At 56.6% G+C, this 25861-nt stretch overlaps 2 protein-coding genes and 1 long non-coding RNA gene across 4 annotated transcripts; 2 read left to right on the top strand and 1 right to left on the bottom strand.

The window, feature by feature from the left end:
* Positions 1-510: 510 nt before the first annotated feature.
* Positions 511-10679, bottom strand: OVOL1 (ovo like transcriptional repressor 1). 2 transcript variants are annotated; one of them, XM_066252062.1, is made up of 4 exons: positions 10344-10679; positions 3213-3430; positions 1431-1620; positions 511-1172 (listed from the first exon to the last, which is right to left on the bottom strand). In XM_066252062.1, exons 1-4 carry the CDS (start codon positions 10441-10443, stop codon positions 877-879), a joined length of 804 nt encoding a protein of 267 aa, XP_066108159.1. In that variant the 5' UTR covers positions 10444-10679; the 3' UTR covers positions 511-876. The 2 variants fall into 2 exon arrangements, with proteins under 2 accessions (XP_066108159.1, XP_066108160.1); XM_066252063.1 differs by lacking the exon at positions 10344-10679 and adding an exon at positions 3783-3881.
* LOC136318932 (uncharacterized) lies at positions 4105-8714 on the top strand. Its single transcript, XR_010728141.1, has 3 exons — positions 4105-4506; positions 5122-5254; positions 8400-8714. It is a non-coding gene; the product is annotated as an uncharacterized lncRNA (long non-coding RNA).
* Positions 10680-18644: 7965 nt separating the features above from the next.
* Positions 18645-25075, top strand: AP5B1 (adaptor related protein complex 5 subunit beta 1). The gene is made up of 3 exons (XM_066252061.1): positions 18645-18709; positions 19053-19224; positions 19325-25075. Exons 2-3 carry the CDS (start codon positions 19075-19077, stop codon positions 21806-21808), a joined length of 2634 nt encoding a protein of 877 aa, XP_066108158.1. The 5' UTR covers positions 18645-18709; positions 19053-19074; the 3' UTR covers positions 21809-25075.
* The last annotated feature ends 786 nt before the right edge of the window (positions 25076-25861 follow it).

Raw genomic sequence — 25861 nt, 5'->3', positions numbered from 1 at the left:
AAAGAGCAGATGTGGCGCTGTCCTGGAGGCAGGGGACGAGCAGGAGGGGCAGTGCATCCTCCAGGCAGGGCCCGAGGAAGGACTCAGGTTAAATATCTCAGGCGGAATGAAGCCGGAGGTGGGTCAGGGCAGCTTCCCCAGAGCCAAGGCCCAGAGGACGTGTGAAATGTCCAGGATAAATAGAACCGCATGGGGAGGGAGATAAGCTAGCTCTGTCGCTCTTAAAAATAGTTACCATCGGCACCAAAAATATATTAATATCTATACATTTGTCATCTTTAAAAAAAGGAAATAAAATCTCCTTGGCACCTTGTCATCGATTTCTTAAAAATGAGGTGATATATGGAAAGGCCTCCTGTGTGTGCATGTGCACGTGTCAACAGCCGTGTACACGTGTGCATCCGTCGAGAGCAAAGCCCCCGGCAACCCTGAGCATTAGAAGCACCACCAAGCAGGTTGTCACCAGCTCCTCCATTGCTGCAGTCCACAGGGTGCTTTTTGCCAGTGCTCCTGGCTGTGTAGTCCACGGGGGAGCAGCAGCCTCTGCCCCTGGCTGCAGAGGCAGGTCAGAGGGTCATCCTCACATATCTCCTCTGGGAAGGAAGTCCTGTCTCTGTAGGTGAGCCACTCCAATTGAGGGCAGCCTTGGCCTGGCTCCCGCCCCAGACTTACACACTGCCTCGTCTTGGATCGGCCTCCGCCCATAATACAAAAGTGTGAATATGAGCAGAGGCCAGTGCGGGGCTGAGGACGTGTGCCTGGGGCTCCGGTCCTGATCACCCATGCTCCAGCAGGAGGCTGAGGAGGGCGCACTGGCAGGTAGCAGGGTGGCCCCCGCGGCCCCTCTGGGGCCTGCCCGGGCCAGGGCACCGCCGCTCAGAGGTGGTGGTTGCTCTGCAGCAGGGAGGTGACGGTGTTCTGCAGGGCCACGGCCACCTTCTTGGAGGTCTTACGCAGCAGTGGGCTGTCAGGGTGGTGCTCCTTCAGGTGCAGGACGTGGCCCTCCTGGCTCTCGGACGTGCAGCCACACTCCTCGCACACGTACAGCTTGGCCCGCCGCTCCTTGTACGCGTACTTCTGCTGAACGCCATGGATCTTCTTGAGATGAGACTCCAGTGAGCAGCGCTGTGTGAAGGCCTTGTCACACAGGCTACATTTGTAGGGCCGCACGCCTACGAGGACAGGGCTGGGTGTCAGGGACCTGACAGCAGCTTCCCAGACACAGAAAGGCCAGGCTACTTGACCCTGAGGAAGAGGAAGGGACAGAGGCCTGTCCCTCGCCAGCTCCCTGAGGGACCTAACCACTGAGCTGAGGACTTCCGCCCAGAGCTCCAAGGTGTCCCTCCCAGGCTGCCTGTCCCCAGGGAGCAGGCCTTCCTGCAGTCCCCCTGTGGCCTCAGGCAGGTCCCCAACCACAGGGCTCCTCTCACCAGTGTGGGTGCGGACGTGTCTCTTCAGGTCAAAGGTGTCATTGAAACCCTTCCCACAGTAGGTGCAGAGGTGCCTTTTGACGTCATTGTGACACTTCATGTGGCGATTCAGCATGCGCTGGTAGGTGAAGGCCTTCTGACAAATGTGGCAGGTAAAAAGGTCTCCACTGGGACTGTCCCCCAGAGTCACCTGTGGGTGAAGACAGTCTTTGTGACGAATACCCAGGAACAGATTGGTAGATTGGGAGGGCACAGTGCCAGCCCCCAGACAGCCTAAGGAAAACACTGCCTACCCACAAGCTGCGTCTCTGTGCAACTGCCCCTGGGCCAGAAGGGACCAGGTCGGGCTTCTGATCGGGCTCCTCTGTGGTTCCCAACCCCCTTCAAGGCTGCCATCCAGCCCCTTCTGTTCTGGCGAGGGGCAGCCAACTCCCTATATAAACAGCAGTTCATCCGTAGCAGCAATGCTACTTTCTAGAAAGTTCTCCCTTCACAAGCCCTCTAATTTCTGTTTTCGTTCTATGCCTTAGGACAGAGAAGAAATGTCCCAGACATGGTCTCATGGTCCCCTGGGCAGCCGTTCCAGGCGGAGGCCCCTCCGGGTCAGCTCAGCCCTGCAGTTCTACCTGAGCCAGGCCTGGCAGGCTGTGGTTGGAGTCCCTTTACTATCCTGGTAACTTTCTCACTTACAAACAGTTTTCTTTTTCTTTCTTTTTTGTCATTATAGAAAATCTCAAATCTATTCAGAAGTGGAGATGTGGTCTCGATGTTCCACCTCTGATCATGGTCTGAGATTGCTTGAACTTTGTGGGTGGCCCTGTTGCTGGCAGCTCCTCCTGAGCTCCCTGGGCACCAAATGCACCCCGTCACACCACAGCTCCTCCTCCTGTACGGCTCTGGCACCCGGGAAATGCCCCTTGTCGCCAGCTAGCCAAGACCAGGACTCACTCCAGCACACCTGCTCTCCTGTGCCCTGTGTTCTCTCTGCACTTTCTACCCACTGGGGCCCCGACTGGAGGAAGCGTGTACGGGGGACCAGGGCACATGTCTCGGTGGTTCCCCTTCTGTTACTACATACACTTGGCCTCCACGGGGAGCAGAGGAAGAAACAGCATTCCGCTGCCAGTTTTCTCCAGCCTTTTGGCACACAGGATAGCGCTTTGAGAACCCTTCCACTAGATCAGGGCTGACAGGTGCTGCCGCGTCCCGGAGCCGTAGGAAGGTAGGCCCAGTCAGGGGCGGCCCTGCTGTTTGTGTGCTCCTCAAAAGCAGGGGCATTTCCCTTGATTGGAGCACACTTACTACTTCCCAGGCCCGCGCTCCGTGCAAGGCCTCGCACGCTGCTAGCAGCCACACACCGGGCCTCAGCAGGCTGTCACCCACTGAGCGGACTCCACACCTCACTCACAGTGCAGCCCAGACGGGGGCCCAGGAGAAGATGCTGAGCCAGCTTCATGTCCCCTGATTTTCCTTGGGCTTTGGTGTAAAGAGGTGGCCCCCCTTAAGGCCAGAAATAAAACTAAACCCCTAGAATGGGTCCCAAAGGGTTAAATGTCTTTTGAAACCCACTGCTTCTCCCCAAGGCTTTGCAATCTCAGTTCAGACTCACTTTTCTTCTTGCTCAGCCCTGCCTCTGCCCAGCAAGGCTCGCTGCTCTGCAGAGACCTGGACCCAGGTCCAAGGCCAGTCATTCCCTGGGTCTGGTTTGTGCCACCTCTCCCGGGCTAGCCACAGGGCTACACATGTGCCTTTGGTCCTCAGAGACCGTGTGAGGGTCAGTACCTTCATCTTGGTGCGCAAGAAGCCATGATCTCTGCTCTGGGGGTCTGCCAAGCGGCCCATGTCTTCAGAGGGCAGTTGGGCCACCACGCAAGGTCCAGACGCCACACTATAGCTGGAGTCCCGAAGGCTCATGTCCAAAGCCAAGGGGCAAGAAGGGGGTTCAGCCACCGATGGCTCTGGTTCCAGGTAGGGCTGTGGTGGACAGAAGCCCAGGCTGACTGCAGAGAGAAAAACAGCCAGGTGAGGGGCTTGATGGACAAAAGGGGGTTTGGTGGGATTTCAGGAAGGTTCCCTGGCGGTGAGCTGGCCGGAACCTGGAGTGTCCATCCCACCCCTCGCAGGCATGTGGCAGAGCCAGGCTACCCTGAGCCCACTGTGCACTGCACCTCCCTCCTGCCCCATTAAGGTAATTACAGGTGACGCCAGCCAAGCGCCACGACCCGCAGGTCTGCCCGCTGAGTAATTTGTGTCTTAGCGGAACTGGGAGGACCAAACCTGCCCTGCCAATTATCCCTCCAGAGTCGTCTGCTTGCCCCACCTGGGCCAGTCCCTCTGGATTCCAGGTCTCACCATGCTCCTTCAAGGACAAAGGGTACCCCTGGAGGCCCGGGCCATTCTGGGCCTCTCCTCTGGGTAGATGAAGCCGCTGGCCTTGGAGGGATGGTGTTCTTTGCCCCCTCCTCCTCGGACAGGCCAATTCCTGCTACTGTACCTCATCAGGGCACCGGGCTCCCCATTCCCGCTGGCCTGGCTTGGCAGGCAAACAGGCCAGGTGGGGTGGGGCAGGGAGGAGGTCAGGGAGCAGCAGGTGGATGCTACGTAACAGTCTCCTGGGCGCCCTGCCCAGTTGTTATGCAACCCTCCCCCACAGCAGGAACCGCTTGCTCGCTGGCTGCTGCAGTGAGGGCTGTCTCCCGCCCTCCACAGCACCGATACCTGGCAGCCTTTGACATGACCGCTCCCCACAGCAGACACCTCACACTCAACGGGGCCAGAGAGCCTTGGCTCTAGTCTTGGTTAGGGAGAAGGAAGAGTTCTCAGTGGCACAGAGGAAACAAGTTTTAAAGTTTATAGCTGGGGCAAACAATCTAATGTTTCAGTTTAGTCAAGATTTTTCTTCCAGAAAGGCTCAGCTCTGTACATAAAACCGATGAGCTAAGAACACGCTCAGGAGGAAAAAATCAAGAGGGGCGAAGAAAGAACGAATGAGTGTGCTTCAGGGAGGGAGACTCAGAAGATTGAGTGAGAGTGTCAAACCATGGCAAGGCCCTCTGCATCCCGCTGCCCACAGCTGGTGAGACGAGTAGACCAGGCCCGGGCAGGAGGGCCACTGCCCTCCCCTCCTCTCCCAGGACACTGGCACGGGGCCTGGGGTGGACAGACGGGTGGGGGGGAGGCAGAGGAACGTGCTAATGGAGGGTGAATATGAGAGCAATGAAGTTTCGGGAGAGGCGCTGGCCCTCGCCCCCTCAAAACACAACAAAGGTTTGACAGGGGAAGAATGCGCCAGCCTGCCGCCCAAAACCTGTTCTGCTGGCACTGGCGTCCGTCTGTCCGGGGGACTTTAATGAGCCACCTCATTCTGGGAGTTGATTCACCAGTGCCTGGCCCTGGCCTGGCCTCTGAGCTGGCATGGCGCCTCCTCAAGTCCTAGAAGGCACAACTCCTGGGGATCCCTCTTGTCTGGCTGCAGTGATGGCTGTCTGTGACTGCGGGACAGGGGCTGGGGGGGCACAAGGGCATGTCCGAGTGTTGGCAGCTTCTGTTGCCAGGCTAGCAGCTACTGGAGATCTTGGCTGAGAATCCAAAACCGAACAACAATTCTCATTTCTCAATCTAGACAGAGACGAACAGGAACCTCTACAATCTGTTCCTGGGTATTTGTCACAAAGACTGTCTTTACCCACAGGTGACTCTGGGGGACAGTCCCAGTAGAGACCTTTTTACCTGCCACATTTGTCAGAAGGCCTTCACCTACCAGCGCATGCTAAATTGCTACATGAAGTGTCACAACAACGCAGCAGAGGGAGGAGGGACAGCAGGTGAGAGGGGTTGTGACTCTTGGTTCCCTTGCTGCAGTAGGTGGGGGTTCGTGGTTAGGGTTCTAAGGATCCACGCCATATTGGGAGGAGACCCTGTGCCTGCTTCTCCTATTATACAGAAATGTGTTTTTTTCTTTCGTGACAGAGACAGAGACAGAGAGAGGGACAGATAGGGACAGACAGACAGGAAGGGAAAGAGATGAGAAGCATCAATTCTCCATTGCGGCACGTTAATTGTTCATTGATTGATTTCTCATATGTGCCTTGACTGGAGGCTACAGCAGACCGAGTGACCCCTTGTTCAAGTCAGCGACCTGGGGCTTCAAGCCAGCAACCTTTGGGCTCAAGCCAGTGACTATGATCCCATTCTCAAGCCAGTGACCCTGCACTTAAGCTGGTGAGCCCACGCTCAAGCCGGCAACCTCCAGGTTTTGAACCTGGGTCCTCTGTGTCCCAGTGTGATGCTCTATCCACTGTGCCACTGCCTGGTAAGGCTATTACCTAGAAATCTTGAAATGATGGTGCGGAGGAACTGGGGACAGGGGGTGAGCCTGCCTGCTTTGGCTTCTGTGCCTCCCCTCCCCCCACTGAGAGGTGTTTACCTCAGTGCAGCTACCCCACCAAACCTGTCTTCCCACCACCCTCATGAGTGTGTCCCTGATGCTGCTGCACGCACAGGGAGGGGAGTGCTGTCGGTGGCGTGCTGCTCCTGTCACTGGGCGTCACTGAGTGGCAAGAGGCAGGAAGCAGAACTGGTTGGGCCCTGCTTGTGAGGCTCTGTCCCCTAATTAGATATTTCCGGCAAGGCGGTGGCCGCTGTGGCTACTCACTACCCTCCCACAGCTGTGAAGTGTGGCAAGGCCAAACCAGCCAGGCCCTCTCCTCACTCCCTCAAGGGGTTTGTGGTTTCTCCTTCTGTTGGCCCAAGTTGTCTCCACCTGCATGATATTGAGGGTACAGGGCCAGGGCAGCTTCCCACCCAAGGACCTTCCCCTTCCGCACCCTCAGCAAGACCTGGCTCTCTTAGATTAAAAGTTACTGGGCCAAATACTGGATAGAGTGGCAGGTTCTGCTCTGTCTTAGGCCTCAGGTCAGGGCTGGGCACAAGGTCTGGTCCCCAGAGCTCTGGGGAGAGAGAGCAAGTGAAGCAGATGTGAGGATGCATAGCCTCTGACCAAGGGGCTGGGGCTGGGGCCAACCTTGGGGGCAGTGGTGTTCACTCGGCCCTGAATGGCATGGGGGAGCCCAGTGTGTCAGAACAGCCCAGGTTGGTGTGAGGCGGACACCCTTATCAGCAAGGGCAGGGGTCTCATGCACGTCTCCTCCAGCCCCAGCAGGTCACCTAGCAGTGCCCGAGAAGAGGCCAGTGCCAGCCAGCTGGAGGGATTGGGGACACAGCCACAGCCCTGGAAACATAATGGGTCTGCCTCTCATCCTGGTGTTTCTGTTCTACAACCGTCAAGTTTTTCAAGTTTTTCTCTCGGGCAGTGTCCCTTGTCTTCCCCGCTTCCCAACTGCTTTTCTCACGTGTCCATAATGAAGTTGAAATTGCTTGCTTTAGCCCTCACACTAGGTCCGGTCCTTCCTACCACCCTGTCTAGCACAGGGCTGGGCATCCCTGTGGGGCTTCACACAGACTTGTTGGAAGTGAACAGTGTTAAAAAGGAACCCTGACATCAACAAAGCCCATGGTTCACTTTGGTCCTCCCTTGCCCAGAGGACTAGCTCTTTTTCTGGGACAAATAGCCTGGCAGGATTCTGCCTTGGGTCACCCAAGCTGGGGACAAACAGCTTGGTAGTTTGGGTGATGGCACCCCATGGGACAAGTAGAAGTCCCATCTAGCCCCCCCTGCTCAGGCCCAAGTTGCTCTTCTGTCCCCATCTACTGTCTGGCTGTCCATTCTCCCAGTCTTGCCCCCTGGAGAGCACGGCTGACATGTCCTCCACTCCCAACACTTCCTAGGAATGATAATCTCTCCCCGCCTCCACACATGTATTCTGGGACCCAAAGCTGACTTTCTCAGCCTTTCTGATTTGGCCTGGAAAGAGTGCTGCCAATGTCCCCACACTGTCCAGTGAGGGCCGGGCTAAGGAAAGGCCAGTCTCCCTCCTCCGGGTGTTCATGTGCTGATGAGCCAGCAGAACAGCCGGCAGAGGCTCCAAGCAGAGGAGCTGGTGGGTGGGGGCCTGGAAGAGGCCCTGGGATGCTCACGGTCAAGAGGACATCTTTCCAGCATCCAGGCTCTGGCTACCTTCGGGACGCTTTCTGGTCTTGTGAGATTGCCTCAGTGCGGCTTGGAGGACCTGATTGGAGCTTCCCCTTCCGTCTATGACAGGGAATTTGGCCCCCGGGGTCCAGGTGCCCAAGTTCATCCTCCAGAAACCAGCATTACTCCCTGCAAACCACAGTCAATATTGACATAACAAAGGAGAAATGCCAGGGGGGACTAGGGGGAAAGAGGAGTGAAGGGCCCCAAGAAGTAGCATCTTAACCTTAACTGCAAACCCTTTCAACGTTCCCAGCATGAGTGGAGCCATCTCCTCCCCACTGTGGCCCTCCAGCTACTTCTGGGCTTTTCCCTGGCTCTGGAGGAGAGTGAGGCCCAGGGAAAGGTTGTGGCCTGGGGTGGGGAAACTCTTGAACTGTGCCTTAGGTATAAAGGTGGGAGTGCTGGTCAGACTGGGGCCCTGGAGTCTGAGCAGCCGGGCTGGGGCCGAGACCTTCAGTCAGTAAAAAACCAAAACCTTCCAGGTGCTCTCTGATGCTAAGGGTGCTCTCTGATCTCCAAGGGCCCTGGCAGGAAGGTTAGACCTCAGACACTTCCCTGTTCCCCAGCCCTTCCAGCGCCTCTCTCAGGGGGAACAGAGGGGTCAGTGCTTAGCTGGTCACAACGTGTCCAGTCTGTGAGGTGGGGTGAAGGAAACGTGCCCAGCTGGCTCCCGGGGTCACAGTCGACTGGTGATGGATGGCCTAGCCAGGGAACAGGCTACCCCCCCCCCCCCCAGCCATCTGAGCCAACCAAGCGTGGCCCGAGAACATTCCATTTCTCATTTCCAAAAACTGTGGGAAAATTCTCCAGCGGACCACATGGCTGTTGAGGCAAAATTAAGCTCTTTAACTTCTACCTTTTGCTTGACCCCACAGGACTCTTCCTTGTCACAGCAATGAGGACAAAGTCTCACGTGCACCCTCCAGGTTAGACCCTCGCCCAACATCTGGGGACCATTCTGCAGTCAGCAGCCTACAGGTCCCCCTCGCCTGGACAGCAACAGCAGGTGACACAGACACCCAGATGCCATCCTCTGCAGCCAGTGGTCTCCTCAGGCACTCCCCTTAAGGCCACCAGAACCCTAGTGGGGAAAATCACTAGGGCGAAAGAAAGTCAGTGATTTCAACAAACGAATTTCTTTGTCCTTTGTCAAAGTCAACACATGATCTGTTCCTGATTGGGATGCGAAATAAAACTAAAAATAACAGCCCGCTGAGTTTCACGCAAGGCCTCAGCTCACCTTTACCACAGTACAAATTCAATTTATCAGATCCCAAGGAGCAGCTAGGCAGCAAGTCAAACAGGTGAGGAAGGAGGCAGGCGGAAGGAAGTGGCTCCCGGCTGCACCAGGCCCTTCTGGACGTGGGACACCAGCCACCTTGCCAGGGAACTTGGGGAAGCAAAAAACTATAAACATCAGGCTTGGCCCACACTCTCATCCACCTGTGAGGAGGCAACTCACTTTCCCGTTTGTCTCAGTTCCCCACTGAAGTACCCTGTGGCACAGTCAAGGTGACGATAGAAAAGGGGTGTCAGGGCTTGAGATAAGGATGAACTATGCAACATCCCGTCAGCGTTTCAGGACTTTGGAGCTTGGTGGATCAGGCCACAAAGCTCTCCCCACTCAACCAAAAATGTATTTCTAAGAGAAACCGAGGCAAGAGTCCTCACAGGGCCTTCACCGCCTTCATTTCACTACTTTCCTACAGCCTGGGGCGGTGCCAGGGAGCCAGCAGATCAAGGGTCAAAGTCGGTTGGTTAATTACAACCTCTCCCCCCTTGGAGGAGCTGGACGTGTGTTCGGCACACCCCCTCCCCCGCTCCACCCCTAAAGCCTGAGGAGGGGGCGTTATGAACGAAACTGACTTTCTACAGACGGAAGATTTTGGTGGGGGTGGGGAGGCCGCTAGGAGCAGAAGCGTTCTTTGGACTAATAGAGGAAGATGCTGCTGGAGTTAGAAACAACTCGGGTTACTCATTCAAAGTGCACTCCGACGCCGCGGTCAAGGCGTCTTCCAAAAATAAACTGGGTGCACCAGCTTCTCCGGCCTGGTCCCCTTGGCTGTGGGGTGGCCTCCTTAACACCACTTTCGGCTCAGTTGTGTCCTCCGCAAGGTTGGAGGAGGCTCGCTTCTAACAGAGTGAGACCTGATCCCACCTTTGTCTTCAGACCAAGTGGGGTGCAGCCGAGCGCCTTCCCTTCGGCCTCTGCGCACCCTGCTGGCGCGACCCTCACCGCACGCGACCTTCTGGCCACCAGTGTTGTAGGGAGAGGGAGAGATCAATGAAGGCGGCTTACACTGAATCTTCTCTTACATTTTGCACAAATCTCAGCTGAAACTCCGCTAGCTTCCTGCCCCCCAGAGTGGCATTGTTTCAGTGCCCTCTTCCCGACTCATAAAAGTACCGACTTTCTAGGTTTACGACGCGAGAGTGGAGAGTCCCCGGAGCGGTGACACACCCGGCTGCCTCCCCTCCGCCGTAGCCCGGGCCGATAGAGGGAGGGAAGCACCGCTCCGACCCGCGCGCCTCGGGACGGGCCTGCTGCCGGCCCCGCCACGGAGCCTGGCAACTGCTCTGGCCGAGACCTGGCGTCCCAAGGCCCCCGTCCCCCGCCCCCACCCGCATCTCCTTCCGCTGCCCCAGCCTTCCCCTCCCCCCGCGCCGCGGGCTAACGGGGCTGCGGCCGCTTAAACATTAAATCGGGCGCCCCAACTACTGCAGCCGCCGGACTAGCGCCACTGCGCCCCGCACGTCCGCCGCCTCGACGGGGCCCCAGGCTGCAGGGCGGGGTGGGGGCCCGCGGGTCGGTGCCTCACCTGGCACATAGATCTCGCCGCGCTCCTCGTCGGGGAGCTCGCTCCAATTCCTCTTGCACGTGGAGACGCACGGCTTCTTCACCAGAAACGCGCGGGGCATTTTCGAACCCTGCTCGCCCGGCACCGTCCACTTCCGTAACCAGAGCCAGCACCGTCCCACCTTTCCCTAGGTGGGCTGGAGGCGGCCGGGGGAGGGCTCAGGTCAGGGAGAGAGTCGCCAAAGCGCTCCGGCGCTTCGCCGAGAGACCGTGTCCCCGACGCTGCGCGCGTTTTCAACTCTTCCGAACGAGGACTCCCGCAGCCTGGTGCACCGGACGAGGGGGAAGCGGCAGGTAAGCGTTTCGCGTCTCGACTGGTGTCCCCCACGGCCGCTCGGGAAGTCTTAAAGTGCGAGCCGGACGGACGGGTTCACGCTTTATTGGCTCGCGGCTGTGTGTGTTGGTGGCTGGGGCGGGGAGCGGGGGTGATCTGAGCTAATTAGCTTGGAGTGGCTGGGGGAGCAACGGCGCATGCGTTGGGAAATAACGGTGACAACCCACCTATTTGTTACCTGTCGAACCGGTTTTCATTCCGCTGCTGGTGAGGTGGCCTCGCGGCCTGGGCGGGGTGGCCGTGCGGAGGCAGGGGGCGGGCGCAGGGCACCCAGTCCCCGGCTGCCCAACCGGCCAAGCCACCGCCCGCCCGTCCGAACTCCTCGCCGGGGTGCAGCGTTCGCCAACGGGATTTGGGAGTTTCGAAGGGAGCAGGGGAAGGGAGGAGGCAACGTTATTTGCACCGGCGCTCGCACGCTCTGCAGGTGATGAAATGAAACTCACCTAACTGGGTCCAGCCCGGCCCAGCGCGCCCCGGGCGCCTGGGGAGGCACGAAACTGTCGGGCGGGAACGGGAGGCCTGGCCCACACTTGTTGAACCCGGCCTGGGCCCAGGTGGCCCAGGATACAAAAGGCCTGGCTGAGGCATTCATGTTTCAGCTCAGAGGTATTTGCTTGCCGCGGGTTGGGTTCCGTGCGGGAGGGCACACGGGGCCGCAGGAGCGCCCAGCTACCCCCCCACCCCCCCACCCCCGCGCACAGGCGGCTAAGCACAGGGCTGCAATAGAAAATGGTGAGCGCTGATAGCTGGCCGGAAAGTCTGGAAGGCTCCCTGGAGGAGGAAGGCATTTAAACCACTGTGCGTACACTGAGATCCTGAAAGATGCCAGGGCCTTAGTCATTGGAGCTTACACAAGCGCAAAAACTCTCATCTTTGTCCCAAACGGACGGATTTCAGGTACAGAAAGGCTGGAGGGCCACGGACTCCTTACGAAGTCAAACCCAGCCCGCCTGCAGCCAGGACAGGAAGCTCATGTTGGCTTCCCCCCCATAGCCCACCCTTGGCTGGGGTTCGGCCTGGGCTCACCCACTCAAACCATTCATCCTGCAATGCTCAGTCCCCATTCCCAGCTGGAGAGAGACCCACTGTCCTCAAAACCTGCAGGCTGGTGACTTCCATGAGACTTGTCACTGACATTTTGGAATCGACTGAACAACTCTTACCAACTGACAGCCAGGGCAGGAAAGGGACCCCTTTCTCTTTTTAGCTCTCTCCCTGCCTCATATAAAATAAACATCTCAGTCCCTGTCACACATGCACCTTCCTCACATAGTAAGTGTTTGCTGGAACAGCCCTGGCCAGATAGCTCTATTGATTGGAGCATTGTCCCGAAGTGCAGAAGTTGCTGGTTTGATCCCTGGTCAGGGCACATACAGAAACAGATGTTCCTGTCTTTCTCCTGCTCACTCCCCTCTTCACTCTAAAATCAATAAAATAAACATTAAAAAAAAATTTGCTGGAACAACTTAAGAGGAAATGAGTTTGAAAAATGAATTCATACAGTTCAAAAGTCATGAGTGAAAAGAGGGGTAGCATACTGATGGTGGACTTTCAGGCATTTAGTCCAAGAGGATAGCTTATCAGGGAACTGGCTTCCAGAGGCCCTTGACACCACGGCGCACGCGCGCGCGCACACACACACACAGGACTTCTGTGGAGCCTCCAACTGGGGGGGGGGGCCTGGGAAGAAAATGAACCACTTCCACCCCTTCCTGCAAGTTTAGCCAAGGGGCTTTCCTTTCTGCTTCCTTGTCTGTCACCTGAAAATCCTATCACTTACCTCCTAGGGCCCCTGCAAGGGGGGTGTGGGCTTGGTCACGGGGCTTACTATTTACCCCTTCTCTTTCCTTTCTTAGGGCTCGGCCTTCCATTCTTACCCGGGCCTGTTTCCTTAAGTGAGCACCTACTATGCACTTATCTTCTGAATAAATCCTGGAGAAACAACACGAACACAATCTGTCTAGGAGAGAGGTGAATTTAGTTCATTTTCTCTGTAAATATTTATTGAACACTTTGGTTGTGCCAGACTCCGGTAGTGGCTGGTACACAGTCGGTGCTTAGTGAGTACTCTGTTGCAGTCTTCAGGGACGACCATGGACACAAGAGGCAGTCTTTTTCATGGGCAGGGTGGGGTGGGAAGAGCAACTCAAATGTCTCCTCCTGTGGAAAGACAGTTACACAGTGTTTGGAATGAGGCCACAGGAGAGAGGGATGTTTGCCCATGCCATCCACTGCTCTAGCTCCATACCGACGACTGTGTTGAATGAATGAATATCTTATTTTTCTTGATTCATGTGACCCAGTCAGCCTTTCATGTTCCAACTTTTGGTATAGGCATGGGGTCCAGAGCAGAGTTCTTCATGATATGGAGAACAGCAGTGCAAGTTCAATGATAAAGGCAACTGGAATTGGCTGTCAGCAAGAGACTAGAGTGGTGGGGACTGTGGAGAATGTGCCTTTCTAAAGGGGCGGTGACGGCTCTGGCCGGTTGGCTCAGCGGTAGAGCGTGGGCCTGGCGTGCGGGGGACCCGGGTTCGATTCCCAGCCAGGGCACATAGGAGAAGCGCCCATTTGCTTCTCCACCCCCTCTCCTTCCTCTCTGTCTCTCTCTTCCCCTCCCGCAGCCAAGGCTCCATTGGAATAAGGATGGCCCGGGCACTGGGGATGGCTCCTTGGCCTCTGCCCCGGGCGCTGGAGTGGCTCTGGTTGCGGCAGAGCGACGCCCCGGAGGGGCAGAGCACCGCCCCTGGTGGGCGTGCCGGGTGGATCCCGGTGGGGCGCATGCGGGAGTCTTTCTGACTGTCTCTCCCCGTTTCCAGCTTCAGAAAAATACAAAAATACAAAAAAAAGGGGTGGTGGTGGTGACAATCATGTTATCTGAGCATAAAAACCCAATGTGGCTGCATCTGTCCATTTTTCAAAAGAAGTGGAAAATACAGATTTGTATGTGAACACTATCAGTTTTTAAAAGTTGACTCCATCTTTTTAAAAAACATAGAATGAGTCAAACAAAATACCTATGTGGGTCAGATTTGACTCAGGCTGCTGGCGTGTGTGACCCGTGCCTCACGGGCAGCTCAGGAACCACTGTGTGTGAACTTGGTAAACACGAGCTGAACGAGTAGCTCCAGGAGGGCAGCACCTGTCTGTCCACACAGCGCCAGTTTGATCTCATTTATTCATTCATTCCTTAATTTAGTCAACAAGTATTTAGTGAACACCAACCACATACAAGGCATTGGGGATTCTGTGATGCAAGGTAAACAAAAAACTGAAGAAACTTATCAGTGTGACACAGGACTTTACTTAGTGATAGGACAGTGACAGGCTGGGTGCTGAGGTCCAAATGGGAGGCAGGAGCCAGCTGTGCCTCCGAGCAGGGGAGAGGCTGTGGCTGGGAACAGCTGGTGCGAAGGCCTGAGTGGGAGTAAGCCCAGTGTGTGCGATGGACCAAAGGGCAAGGCGGCCAGTCTGGAGGGAATGGAAGGGTGTGGGAACTGAGGTTGCAGAGGCAGGCTGGCCACACCGTGGTAGGCTCAATGTGGTGGGAAGGCTGGGGGTCTGAGAGTTGGGGCAGGGCTGAGGGGTGAGAGTGGCAGGGAGACCAGTAAGGGAGGCCCCTGTAGTAACCCAAGCCAGAGGTGATGGCGGCCTGGGCCAGCTGCGCACAGAGTGGTGGAGTGGTGGCTGGTACTTGCCTTTGGTGCGTGCTGCCATACGGAGCAGCCCAGGGAGAGACAGCGAGGGCAGGATTTGGATGGAGAGAGTGGAAGGGTTGGCACCAGCTCTTCCTGTCCTCAGAGAAGGCTTCCGGGAAGAGCCGGGATGGTGTGGAGGCTGAAGGCGGGGGGCTTCTGCTTGCTGAGATGTGTGAGATGACAAGCAGGAAGGAGCACCCAGCCAGGCAGGGCCCCAGACTCTTCGTCTTGGTGGACCTGGGCCAAGCCACTCAACCTGTTTACACGTCCATGGAATGGGGCTCCTAGTTCTAGCTCTGCTCCTCAGAGCTCTTGAGTGATGCTGCCAATTTGTTTTTGCCCAAAAGGCTAGCTGCCCTAAAAAATGGACTCAGCCGTAAAGCAGTTAAGCAGTGCCTGTCTGACAGCAACACCGTGGAGGCTGCAAAGCCCCTAACATATGAAGTGCTGTGGGTGACTGACTCCGTCTGTTATTGAGGTTCTGCCCGTGAGCCTCTCAGTCCACTGCCATTGCCATGGAGCCAGGGCTTCTTAGGGCCTGGCGGGCAGTGGGGTAGCGGATGCATGTGGATAGAAAGCTCCTCAGGTGGAGTGGGGAGCCATGGGCAAGGGAGCAGGCGCCCTGAGCCACCCCGAGCCTTGGAATGGTGTATGGAGAGCCATATGTTTCTGTCAGAGGAGGTCTGAAGCCTGGTTAGGCTCACCACTGTGGCTGTGTCTGACCTGCCAGACCGATTCCACCCTCACAGTTCTCACAGCCTTCCCCGCCGTAGATGCTGTAACCATCTCAGATACTCAGGGCCAAAGCCTGGGGTCATCCCACTTCCCTCTTCCCTCACCCCACACAGCAATACACCAGCAAATCCTGTCAGCCCCCAAATCGCTGATGTCTGCCCACACCTCCATCTCCATGGTTACCACCCTGGTGTAAGCCCCTGTACCATCTCACCTGGACCACTATCGGCCTCCTGACCCAGCTCAATATCTCCCCTCAACTCAAACTTCTGTGTAATAAAGTCCTCAAGGCCTGAAGGCCAGGCACAGTCTGGCTCCTGGTGGCCTCCTGACCCTATGCCCCTCCCCTCCCTGGAACACTTTTCCCTCTTGTCAATCAGGTTTCAGCCAAAAGTCTCCTTTTCTGAGAGGCCTCACTGACTACCCCAGTTAAATCCTTGTTCCCAGTCACCTCTGTTCCATTTCCCTATTGTTTTGTTTTACTTTTTGAGAGAGAGAGATAGAAGCACCAACGTATTGTTCCACCTATCTGTGCCATTGATTGCTTCTCACATGTGCCCTGAGCCGGGCTGGAACTGGCATCCTTAGGATCGAGCCGGCCACCCAGATGCTGCAGGGCAGCACTCTGTCCACTGCACCACTGGCCAGGACACCCTGTTCTGTTTTCTTTGCAGCATCTTTGTTGTCTGTCCCCTGCCCCTTGTCTAAGTTCTGTACAAGAGGGACTTCTCTGAACACTGTTGGTAGCTTCATTTAGGTATAATTTATATACCATAAAACTTACCCGTTTAAAGTGTACAATTCAGTGGTTTTTAGTATCTTCACAGAGTTGTGCAACCACCACCCCAAATGAAATCCTACACCCATTAGCAGTCACTCACCAGTCCTCCCAACCCCTGGCACCCACTACACTACTCTGCTTTCTCTCTATGGATTTGCCTGTTGGAATGTACTTGCCCTGGCTAGATGGTTCAGTTGGTAGAATATCATCCCAAAGCACAGAGGTAGCGAGTTCGATCCCTGGTCAGAGGACATACAGGAACAAAGCAGAAAAAATCCTTGTACCTCCCCTGGCTGGGTAGTTCATTTAGTTAGAGCATCATCCTGATATACCAAGGTTGTGGGTTCGATTGCGGGTCAGGGCACATACAAGAATCAACCAAGGAATGAATGAATAAGCGTTACAACAAATTGATGTTTCTTTCTCTTTCACTTTCTTGCCCTTCCTCTCTCTCTCTAGAATAAAAAAGAAAAAATATCCCTGTACCCCCAATGCCCAGTACTGGAGGATGGATTGGTCACATCCCCAATTTTACAGATGAGGAAACCAAGGCTCAGAACCCCTCAGGAAACTGTGTTTAGTATCTCCCAGAACTGGGCTGCACTGGGGAGGATGGAAACTCAGCAGGAAGAGAAGCCATGAAGTGTGGGCATTGAGTGGGGAGCCCCCTTCTCAGCCACTTGACTGAGGCCCATACCTGGGCATCTCTTTCAGGGGCAGGACTGCTGACTGCTGATTAAGGGAACATTCATGCTCTCAGTGCCAGGGATAGGCCAGCACCGCCCTCCCACCAGGGAGCAGGGTAGACAGGTGAGGGCAGAGCCCATCCCAGGTTCAGGACACCCGAGAGGGTCGAAGGCAGCTGGTGTGGGAGGAGGGCCAAGTCAGGAGCAGTGAGAGGCTGTCTGCTGAAGCCTGGGCTCCACCTCTTAGGAGTTTTGTGACTTTAGGCAAGTGATTGCATCTCTCTGGGCTTTCTTTTTCCCATATGTAAAGGGTGCCCATCCTTGGGTACCTCAGGGTTGCTGTGAGCCTGTGAGTCCATGTGGATGTACCCACCAGAGCACTGGGCACCACCTGTGGGTGTTCTCCCTTCAAGGACACAAAGGAGCCAAGGATCCGAAAGCTGGTGGCTGTCAGAAGCTGAGTGTGTGTGTGGGGGGGCAGAGCCAGCATCAGATTTCCTGACCCTTTGAAGCCTGTCTCCTCAACTGTAAAAGGGGTTTAATAATCATTCCTCCCTCCCTGTGAGAGGAGAGGGCTGGGGATGTGCAGTTATCAGCACCCTCTGGGCCTCAGACAGGGAAACCAGACAGGCCCCCTCCCAGGGCCGCTCTCATCCTGGCCTCTTTCATCTTAGGCTTAATTAGCCAGGCTGCCCCGCCCCATGGCCTCTTGGGTAGGAGTCATCACTCCCATTTTATAGACGGGGAAACTGAGGCACCTAGGGGGAAGTGGTTTGGAGCTGCTGCCTGTGAGTCAACTGCGGAGTCAGGGCCCAGAGGAGCTGGGACCAGGCTTTCCAGCTGGACCTGTCCCTCAGGATGGACCTTGTCTTCATTCCCCTGGCACCAAGACGGCTTCTTTTCCAACTACCCCACCACGACCTACCTCCTCCCACTTGGAGGGCAGCCGGATGCGGGAGGCAGGGGGAGGGACCTCTGAGCCTGGAGGAAGGAGAGAAACTAGTTAGCAGCTGCTAACATGGTGGCTCAGGCCTGTTTCATCTTCAAAGCCGGCTAATTAGAGTCAGAGGCCTTAGGCCAGCGGGCTGCTGTTCTGTACCCTGGAAACCTGCGGTCATTGGGACATCGGCCCAGGAGAGGCTCCTAGGGAAGCCCCTGGACCACCAGCTTGATGCGCCCAAAAGCCCTGATCCAGACCTCTGGAAGTCAAGTGTTGAGTTCCCGCACTGCTAGGCCCCAGGTCTTCCGCAGCAAGGCCTCGGTTTCCCCGTTGGTGCTAGGCATGCAGTACCATGATCCGGTGACACGCCAGGCCCTGCCACTCCGCACGTCCGCATCCCGTTGTTTTTGTCCCTCCAGCTTTACCCTAGCCTGGCTGCCGCGACCCTGACCGACCGTCGATGCTTCCTATGGCAAAAGTCAGCAGCTTCCTCCCGCAGCGACCCGGGCGCCGGTTCCGCGCCCCCAAGCAGAACGGGTGGGGGGCCCGGCCGGCGTCGGAGAAGCGAAGCCAAGCCCTGAGGCGCTCGCCTGACCGGTTTAGCCAGGGCCGTGGCGCGCGCTTACTGCGGGCACCCTGGCACCGCACCTTGCACAACCCCCAGTGGCCACCCTGGGAGCACGAGGACCCGCACCCTACGCCACCCTCATGGGCCGCGCACGGCAGGCGCGGGGTGCGGTGCGCCCGGGCGCCGGCTGGGGGCGCGCTAGTTACCATCGGCGCCAGCCGGGCTGTCGTCCACCCGAGGGCCCTGGGATTACAATTTGCGAGCTGGGGGATCCCGGCGTCTGGTAGCAGGGCCACCCATCTCCACAGCCCCTGCCCAGGCCTGCGGCAGTTTCGGAGAAGGGGGGCCTGCCCGCAGCGGGACAGTTACTCAGCCCCAGCGAAACCAGCGAGTCGGCACCTGCCGGCTGGGCGGGAGAAGAAGGCGGAGGCCCCGTTACCGCCCCGCCCCCCTCCCGCGCGGGGCCTGCCCTGCTCCGGCCTCCCACGCGCCCCGCGCCCCGCCCTGCGCCGCACGTCCCGCCCCGCGCCGCCCATCCGGAAGAAGCTGGCTGGCTTGAGAGCCGGCGGCAGCTGAGTCAGGCAAGGTAAGCGCGACTGGCCCGTTACCGCGGGCTCTGGGGACTGGGGCGGCGCTGTGGTTTCGGTACCTGCCGCGGGCGGGCCATCTAATGAGCTCTCGGCACGCACCCCGCGCGGGCGGCCCGCCTGGCGCCCTCGCCCCTGCTCTCCCGCGTTTCTGCCCCGCGGGAATCCTTGCGGCCCGCCCCGGCGTCATCCCCGAAACCTCTCGGTTTCTTGTGGGGGGTCCCCGCTGGCGTTTGCGCGTAGCCGAGATCTGTGAAGTGCTCTTGGGTGATACTGCCTCCTTCTGGGTCGACGTATCTCGCGGCCGCATGCCTAATCCCCCCACCCCGTTCCTCCCTGCAGGGACCCGCCTGTTTGATTGACCATGGGGCTTCTGAGTCGGGAAACCTGGGCCCAGCGCCTAGACACCTTCCGGGCCAGCCCGTCCGCTTTCATGGCAGGTCCCGAGAGTGAGGATCTGGGTCGTGACCTGCTGAGGGACCTGAGGAGTGAGAAGCTGAGCGAACAGATGAAGGTAGGCCCTGCACGCCTACCCCCTACCCCGTCCTGGTCCATATGGTTACCCCAACCCACTGCACCCTGAACTCTATCTTCTCCAAATCCCTGATCACCAGGTTTCCTTGCTGGTCCTGAGTTTGGAGTACCCAGCCCAGCTGTGGCCGGATGCCTCTGCAGCAGAGGAGGCTGCCACTTCCCTATTGGACACCCTGGCCCTTCTACCCCCACGGCCATCAGCTCTGCGACGGCCCCTGTTGCTGGCAGCAACCACAGCCCTGGTGGCAGGAGGTGCACTGGGCCCCACCTCTGGAGCTTCTCTCCGGCTCTTGCCTCTACTGCTTAGCTTGGCTTTAGGCCGCGATCTGGGGCCAGGCCTTGGCCCCTCTTCGGAGCAGCGACCCCTGCAGTCCACTGCGTGCGAATGTCTGCGGGAGTTGGAGAGCTGCAGGCCTGGGCTGCTGAGTGGCAGCCTGGGACTGCTGCGGGGCCTGCTGGGCCAGGAGGGCCCAGTGGGCCCGGTCCAGCCACTCAGCCTGCTGCTGGCACTAGTCCTGCGAAATACCTTGGTTATCCAGGCTAGGGCCAGGGCCAGCCTCCAGGGCCTGCTCACCGTGCGGGCCTCTCCCATGGAGGGTGGCCCCTGGAACTGGATGTTAGCTGACAGTGATGCCCGCCTTCAGCCCCAGGCACCCAGTTGGCCTGCAGCTGAGCGGGGGGAGTGTGGCCTTTCCGCGCTAGAACCCAGTCCTGAGGAGGCCCGGGATCTGCGGGCCGCAGTGGCCCAGCTTCTGGACACCTCATACCTGCTCACTCCAGTGGCTCAGGCCCAGCTCCTGTGGTTGCTGGGCTGGGCCCTGCGGGGTCTGCGGGGACAGCCACCAGTGCTCTTCAAGCCCCAGTTGGTACGGCTGCTGGGCACAGCACAGCTGACACTGCTGCACGCTGTCCTGGCACTGAAAGCGGCCTTTGGCGAGGCGCTGTTCACAGCTCAGGATGAGGCCTTGCTGCTGCGCCGGCTCACCATGGCTGCCCAGCACCCGGCCTTGCCCGTGCCCACCCATCTCTTCTACCTGCACTGCCTCCTGAGCTTCCCAGAGAACTGCCCGCTGGGCCCGGCGGGCGAGGAGGTGGCCCCACTACTGCTGGAGCCGCAGCTGTGCCGTGGCCTCCTACCCAGTCTCCTTCACGATCCCATGGCCCTCCTGGCCCGCCTGCATCTTTTGTGTCTGTTCTGCGCTGAAGACGGAGAAAAGGAGGAGAAAGGCCAGGGTCAGAGTTCCCAGCACTACTTGGAGGAGCTGCTGGCCGGCCTGCGGCAGAGGGCGGCCCTGACTGGGGGCTCCCGGGCCTTGGCTACACTCTGCTTCCAGGCCTCATACCTGGTTGCTCACTGCCTGGCCGGGCAACCTACAGTGCTAACCACCTTGACCCAGGGACTGGCCCAGTTGTACCGAGCCCAGCCTGCGCTGGCTCCCCATTTTGTTGACCTCTTGGATCAGGCTGGCCCTGAGCTGGGGGAGCCCCTGAGGGTGGTGTTACAGCAAGAAGTGGTGTCCAGGCCGGGTGGGGATGAAGCCCTTCGTTGGCACTTGCTAATGCTGGCAAAGGTGGCAGATGGGGATGCCCAGAGTGCCACCCTCAGCTTCCTGCAGGCTGCAGCTGTCCACTGCACGGACTGGGGCCTCCAGCAGGCCCTGCTGCAAGTCTGCCGAGCCCTGCTGCGGGTCGGTGTTGTTGGAGGCCTGGCAGACTTGCTGCAGACATTGGCCAGGCAACTGGAGGATCCAGATGGGCGGGACCATGCCCGGCTCTACTACATCCTCCTGGGCCACCTGTCAGGGCCCAAGCTGGGGGTGGCCCTGGGCCCCTCACTTGCTGCACCTGCACTGGCTTCTTCACTGGTAGCCGAAAACCATGGCTTTGCCACGGCACTGATGGTTCAGGAGGCGCCGGCCCCAATTCGTCTGAGCGTGGGGTCCCAAAGGGCTGAGGACCTGGCACTGCAGCTCCAGGTGGAGGTGCTGGAGCCAGTGTACTCTCTGGAGCTGCGTTTCCGAGTGGAAGGACAACTCTATGCACCCCTGGGGGCTATCCATGTGCCCTGCCTGTGCCCAGGCCGCCCCGCCCACCCTCTGCTCCTGCCCCTGCAGCCCCGGCGCCCATCCCCCACAAAGCTGGATATCCGCGCTCTTTACACCAAAGCCACTGGCCTCACGTGCTACGCCCACCTGCCACCTCTTCCTGTGAAATTTGCTGATCTCTTCTTGCCTTTCCCCCCGCCTCCTGATGGTGCCAGGTTGGGCTTCTTTGAAAAGCTCTGGGACTCCTGCCTGCCAAAGGGCACTGAGAGTCGGCTGTGGTGTCCTCTTGGGCCACAGGGGCTGGAGGGCTTGGTGTCTCACCACCTGGAGCCCTTTGTGATGGTGGCCCAGCCCCCCACTAGCTACTACATAGCCATCCGCCTGCCCCCTGACTCGAGGCTGCTGCTGCGGCTAGAGGCAGCCCAGGCAGACGGAGTGCCTGTGGCCCTGCGGACCAATGACTGGGCCGTAGTGCCCCTGGTTGGGGACTACCTCCGTAGTCTGTCAATTGCTGTTTGAGTCTGAGGTTGCGCTGGGCCTGTTTCCTGGAGGAAACAGGACTGTGGCCCTTGTAGGGTCTTGTTTAAAGGGGTGGCTGAAGACCAGGACACAGTCCTGTGGCTCCTTTAAAAACCTGTGTTCAATGATTCTCATGGTTGGTTTCCTTCTGGGCCCTAATTGGGAGCAGAGCCACTGGGATGGGGGTCAGGGCTCCAAGGAAGCTTTTGGAGTAGAAACCCCCAGATTGCAGGGCTCCAAAGTTTCTTCCTGCCCAGGAAACAGGAGAGGAAAGTCGTCATCTCTTTTCCCAGAGGGTCTGGCCTTGCCCAAAGCCACCCAGCAATTTAGGAACAAGCCCGGAGCTAGACTTGGGCCTCCTGACCTGTGGGCCAATGCTTTTCGGCACGGAAGGTTTTCAAGGCTCCTACCCAAAGGCGGTTAGGCCATAAACAGTGAGGAGGCAGCAGTGGCCTGTTCCTTGGGGAAGGAGTTGTCCAGGGCTGGGATTGGAGCTACCTGGGAAGGGCCTGCTAGTACGGCTTCAGGGCTAAGAGAGGGGGCTCCAAGGTTGGGGTTAAAACGAAGCCGGCTTTTCCTCACCCCATCTAGATAGGAAACCGTATCAGTGGATCTAGGAATCTTCCCAGGTAAGAACCAGCACCCCCAGTTCTTATTCCAAATACATAAGATACTCAAGATTCCGATGTATTGAGGCCAACTCTGCTGCCAGGCCACCAAGCCAGTGTTTTCCACATACGTTGCCTCATTTTATCCTTGCAGCAGCATGGCAGGGCCCCACAGGTGAGGAAACCTGTAGGCCAGAGGGTTTGAGTGATTTTCCAGCGGGCACCCAGCTGGTTGGTAATCATGTTACTGTCCTGACCAGGTTCTCTTACCACACCGTCAGAGCAAAGCTCTGCACGGGCCACAGGGACACAGAGTCTCCATCCTCTGCCCTGGACAGACCCCCAGGAGGCTACAGGACCAGCAGTCAGTAGTGCTGGGTGGAGAAGGACCAGAAGGTTGGGCCTTACTGTTCTATGGGAAGGGCCTCTTCTGCCAGCCCTGCTTCCTGGGTCCCAGCCGCAGGTTCCTACGGCCCAGTCTTACCCCTCTGGATGGAGGGGGCTCGGAAATGGAAGAAGGGCCTGGGACAAGTGGAGCTGTTACAGGTCAGGTCAGGTGATCTGTCCCAAGCTTAATCTCCAGCTGGGTGATCTAGGCAAGCCATTGACAATCAGGAAGGGATCAGTTCCAGGAAACAAACTTCTCCAGCTGCTTCCGACATAAAGGGATTTAAGAAGCAGGTACTTACAAAATCTCTGGCAAGGCTGGAAAAGGATCCCCCAGAAGGCCGCTGCTGGCATTGCTGAGGTCCCCGACATGTTGCCCAGCCCACAGTCCAGCTCTCACCACCCAGGAAGCTGGGCCCAGACCCTAGAACATGGGGTGGGGCTGCCGTCACTGCCTGACCTGTCACAAAGCCAGAGAGCTGACACTGCTGTGTAAAGACTAAGGCTTCCATAGCTGGCAAGTGGCCACGGCCACATTTCCTTTGTCCACATTGTTCAGAGAATTCTAATAAGTTAGAAATAATATCTATTTCTAACGCAAACCTCTAGTGCAGGGTTTGGGAACTTATGGCTCGCAAGCCAGATGTGGCTCTTTTGATGGCTGCATCTGGCTCGCAGACAAATCTTTAATAAAAAAAATAACGTTAAAAATATAAAACATTCTTGCCTGACCAGGCGGTGGCGCAGTGGATAGAGCGTCGGACTGGGATGCAGAGGACCCAGGTTCGAGACCCCGAGGTCGCCAGCTTGAGCGCGGGCTCATCTGGTTTGAGCAAGGCTCACAAGCTTGGACCCAAGGTCGCTGGCTCAAGCAAGGGGTTACTCGGTCAGCTGTAGCCCCGTGGTCAAGGCACATATGAGAAAGCAAGCAATGAACAACTAAGGTGTCACAACGTGCAACGAAAAACTAATGATTGATGCTTCTCATCTCTCTGTCCCTGTCTATCCCTCCCTCTGAATCTCTGTCTCTGTAAAAAAAAATTAAAAAATAAATAAATAAAAATTAAAAATATAAAACATTCTTATGTATTACAATCCATTTCCTACCACTCATGTTCATGGTTGTGGGTGGCTGGAGCCAATCACAGCTGTCCTCTGGGACAACACCAAATTTTTTTTTTTTATATTTTATTGATTTTTAGGAGTGAGAGAGAGAGAAGGGGGAGGGGCAGGAAGCATCAACTCCCATATGTGCCTTGACCAGGCAAGCCCAAGGTTTCGAACCGGCAACCTCAGTGTTCCAGGTTGACGCTTTATCCCACTGCGCCACCACAGGTCAGGCAACACCAAATTTTGATTGGATAATGTGTAACGTACACGGGTCGTTGTATGGCTCTCACAGAATTACATTTTAAAATATGTGGTGTTCATGGCTCTCTCAGCCAAAAAGTTTCCTGACCCTTGCTCTAGTGGCAAAGGAGTCTGGAAAATGTGCTTGTTTTCTGTTTGACCTCAGATGCAGAAGATGGTATTAATCCTATGCCCAAAGTTAAGATAATTGACCCATTTTTTGTCCATCTCTACCTATCCATGCCTCCATCCCATTCTACCTACCATTCTTGTTTCTCTGAAATTCAGATGTAACTGGGCATCATTTATTTCATCTGTCGGCCCAGAGTGGTATTTATAACATTTCTTCCACTAACAATTAGTGTTCCTTTTGCCCTCTGGGATTTTAGTGAAGTGACTCCTGAAAGGTGTCTGAGTCCTTGGTAATCTGTCTTGAGTCTTTTTAGTCTTTGGAGATGTCCCAGGGAACCTGAATATGACAACTCTCCCTGCCTCAGTTGTGTGGCAGCAACGATTTCTTCCTTGATAATCAGGATCAATCACCCTTTTAAAGCTGTTGATTCGGAGGCATGAAGATGGCAAAATGACAAAGTGGCAATCTAAGCTTCCAGTTCAAAAGAGCCACTGCATTTTCTCTTGGGTACTAAAGACTAAACCAGCAAAGCCCAAATCTGCAGAGATGGGAAGCAGATACATTGTGAGAGACTGTTAGGTTGCTGGTCCCCATCTCCCCTTGAGGGTTGCTGGCCCTCAGTATAACTTGTAGAAAGGAAATGCTCAAAAATAACTAAATAAAACAGGCCCTGGTCAGGTGGCTCTGAATAGAGCGTTGTCCCAGCACACTGAGGTCATGGGTTTGATCCCCAGGCAGGGCACAAAAGAGAAGCAAACAATGAGTACACAACTAAGTGGAACAAGAAATTGATTGATGCCTCTCAAGTCAATGGAAAATTAAAAAAAAAAAACACACGCAAATGACAGCCATGCTCCTGGTCCCAGCCCCACTTTGCCATGGGCTCTAGGCAAGCAGAGACTGGATGAGAAAAACGGGGGAAAGAGGAAGGGAACTACTCTTCTTTTTTTTTTTTTTTTTAATAATCAGAAACTCAGTTTATTCTGAATAAACTACTCAACTTTGAGCAGATGACATTACCTCAACTTTTTCTTTGAAATAAAGATATATGGTACATTCATAAAAACAGTGACTTTTATCTTCTATTCTTGGTGGAAAGAAACACTCTGACTTTCCCCTTTAGGACAGCCCTGGGGGGACACACGAGAGCGCTCCGCAGGTGAAGGGCTGTAGGCTGTGGTCTAGGCCCTGACCCTCATGCAGCACAGGGGTGGGGCCACAGCTGGATGCAGGTGTGCTACACAGTAGCTGTGCCATCCAAAAAAGGCCTAGAGGTGCCCAGGGTTTGGCTTAAGGTGCAAAGCCGCAAGTCAGGTCCTGGAGCCTGGTGGCAACACAGAAAGATGGAGAGCTAAGACACCAGGATCGTCCATGTGCCAACAGCATTTACATCCCACCCCAGGTCCCGTGGCAGCCGCTGGCCTAGGTCAGTGAGCTCCCACTGTCCAGTTCTGGCTTCACGTGTTCCACTTCTAACTTGTTCTAGCGCTCTGCCCCATAGCCCCTCCCCTTGCAAGAGATGACAGGAAAAGACAAAACCCGAGTGGGGAGAAAGGGATCCTACAGCCATTTGTG

The sequence above is a fragment of the Saccopteryx bilineata genome, chromosome 1 (assembly GCF_036850765.1).
Source record: "Saccopteryx bilineata isolate mSacBil1 chromosome 1, mSacBil1_pri_phased_curated, whole genome shotgun sequence".
Classification (NCBI taxonomy): Eukaryota; Metazoa; Chordata; class Mammalia; order Chiroptera; family Emballonuridae; genus Saccopteryx; species Saccopteryx bilineata.
This window is presented reverse-complemented; position numbering and strand designations above follow the sequence as displayed.